We start from the raw sequence: 1587 nt of genomic DNA on the forward strand, positions 1-1587 counted from the left end.
CTCTCCCATCTCTTCATCCTCCCCACATCCATCTCTCCATGCCCTCCTCATCCATCCCTCTTCCGTCTCTCCGTCCCCTCCTCATCCATCCCTCTCCCACCTCTTCATCCCCCCCACATCCACCTCTTTTCCGCCTCCCCATCCCCTCATTTTCACCCCCTCCCATCCCTCCTCACCCACTTCTCCCTGTCCCTCCCAGCACCATGGAGAAAGAACGCAACCCTTCCTCCACCACATCCGCGTTCCGCACATCGTCCGTCTGGAAGGAGGAGCTGCTGTGTCCCATCTGCTACGAGCCATTCCGGGAAGCCGTGACCCTATGCTGCGGCCACAACTTCTGCAAGGTCTGTGTGACCCGCTCCTGGGAGAATCGGCACCACGTGTGTCCCATGTGCAAGGAGAGGTCCTCCTTGGCCGACCTCCGCATCAACCACACCCTCAACAACCTGGTGGAGATGATCCTCAAGGAGGAAGGGGAGAAGAGAGCTCTGAGCAAGGCCCAGTGTCCTCTCCACCACGAGGAGCCCAAGTTCTTCTGCCTGGAGGACAAGGAGCTGACGTGTTTCGCCTGCCAGAGCTCCAAGGAGCACGAGGGACACAAGATAAAAACAGTGCAGGACGCGGCAGCGGATTTCCGGGTCAGGAGGGCAGGGATGGCCTGGAATAGGCATCCTGGATTTTGGGAGGGACAGAGTTTACACATAGCCTGCTCCAAGCTGCATGACGTGGGAATTGGGCTGGTGGGAAGTGTGGAATGTGGGAGGTGGGAGGTAGAATGGGGATGGGGGAATGTGGGAGGTGGGATGAGGATGTGGGATGTGAATGTGAATGTGAGATGTGGGATATGGGGTGTAGATGTGAGATATGGGGTGTAGATGTGGGATATGGGGTGTAGATGTGGGCTATGGGATGGGGATGTGGGCTATGGGATAGGGACATGGGCTATGGGACGGGGATATGGGATGGGGATGTGGGCTATGGGATAGGGACATGGGCTATGGGACGGGGATATGGGATGGGGATGTGGGCTATGGGATAGGGACATGGGCTATGGGACGGGGATATGGGATGGGGATGTGGGCTATGGGCTGGGGATGTGGGCTGTGGGATGGGGATGTGGGCTATGGGATGGTGATGTGGGCTGTGGGATGGGGATATGGGATGGGGATGTGGGCTATGGGATGGGGATGTGGGTGTGGGATGTGCGATATGGAATACAGGATTGGGATGCAGGAGGTGTGAGGTGAGTGTGGCTGTGAGATGGAGATGGGAATATGGGATATGGGATATTAGTATGGAATATGGGAGGTGGGATTGGGATATGGGATGTGGATGGAGGATATGGGATATGAGATGGGATTGGGATGTGGGGTGTGGATGTGGGATATGGGAGGTGGGATGTGGGGTGTGGATGTGGGTGGGGGATATGGGATGGGGATGTGGGATGTGGTTGTGGGATATAGGATATGGGAGGTGGGATTAGGATGTGGGATGTGGATGCAGGATATGGGAGGTGGGATTGGGATATGGGAGGTGGATGTAGGATATGGGATGTGGGAGGGGGGGGGGGGGGGGGGGGTTGGGAGG

General features: G+C 57.3%; 1 protein-coding gene across 1 annotated transcript in view; it reads left to right on the top strand.

Annotated features, from left to right (window-relative positions):
• Window positions 1-38: 38 nt before the first annotated feature.
• The window catches only part of LOC103798155 (tripartite motif-containing protein 35-like), a gene marked incomplete at its 3' end in the record, with an annotated part of 5016 nt that continues 3467 nt past the window's right edge, over window positions 39-1587 (top strand). Inside the window, exon 1 of the mRNA XM_009070402.1 lies at window positions 39-638. Coding sequence (XP_009068650.1) covers window positions 39-638 — 600 coding nt within the window. The remainder of the gene's footprint in view (window positions 639-1587) is intronic.

This window comes from Acanthisitta chloris, unplaced genomic scaffold (assembly GCF_000695815.1).
Source record: "Acanthisitta chloris isolate BGI_N310 unplaced genomic scaffold, ASM69581v1 scaffold2742, whole genome shotgun sequence".
NCBI classification, from domain to species: Eukaryota; Metazoa; Chordata; class Aves; order Passeriformes; family Acanthisittidae; genus Acanthisitta; species Acanthisitta chloris.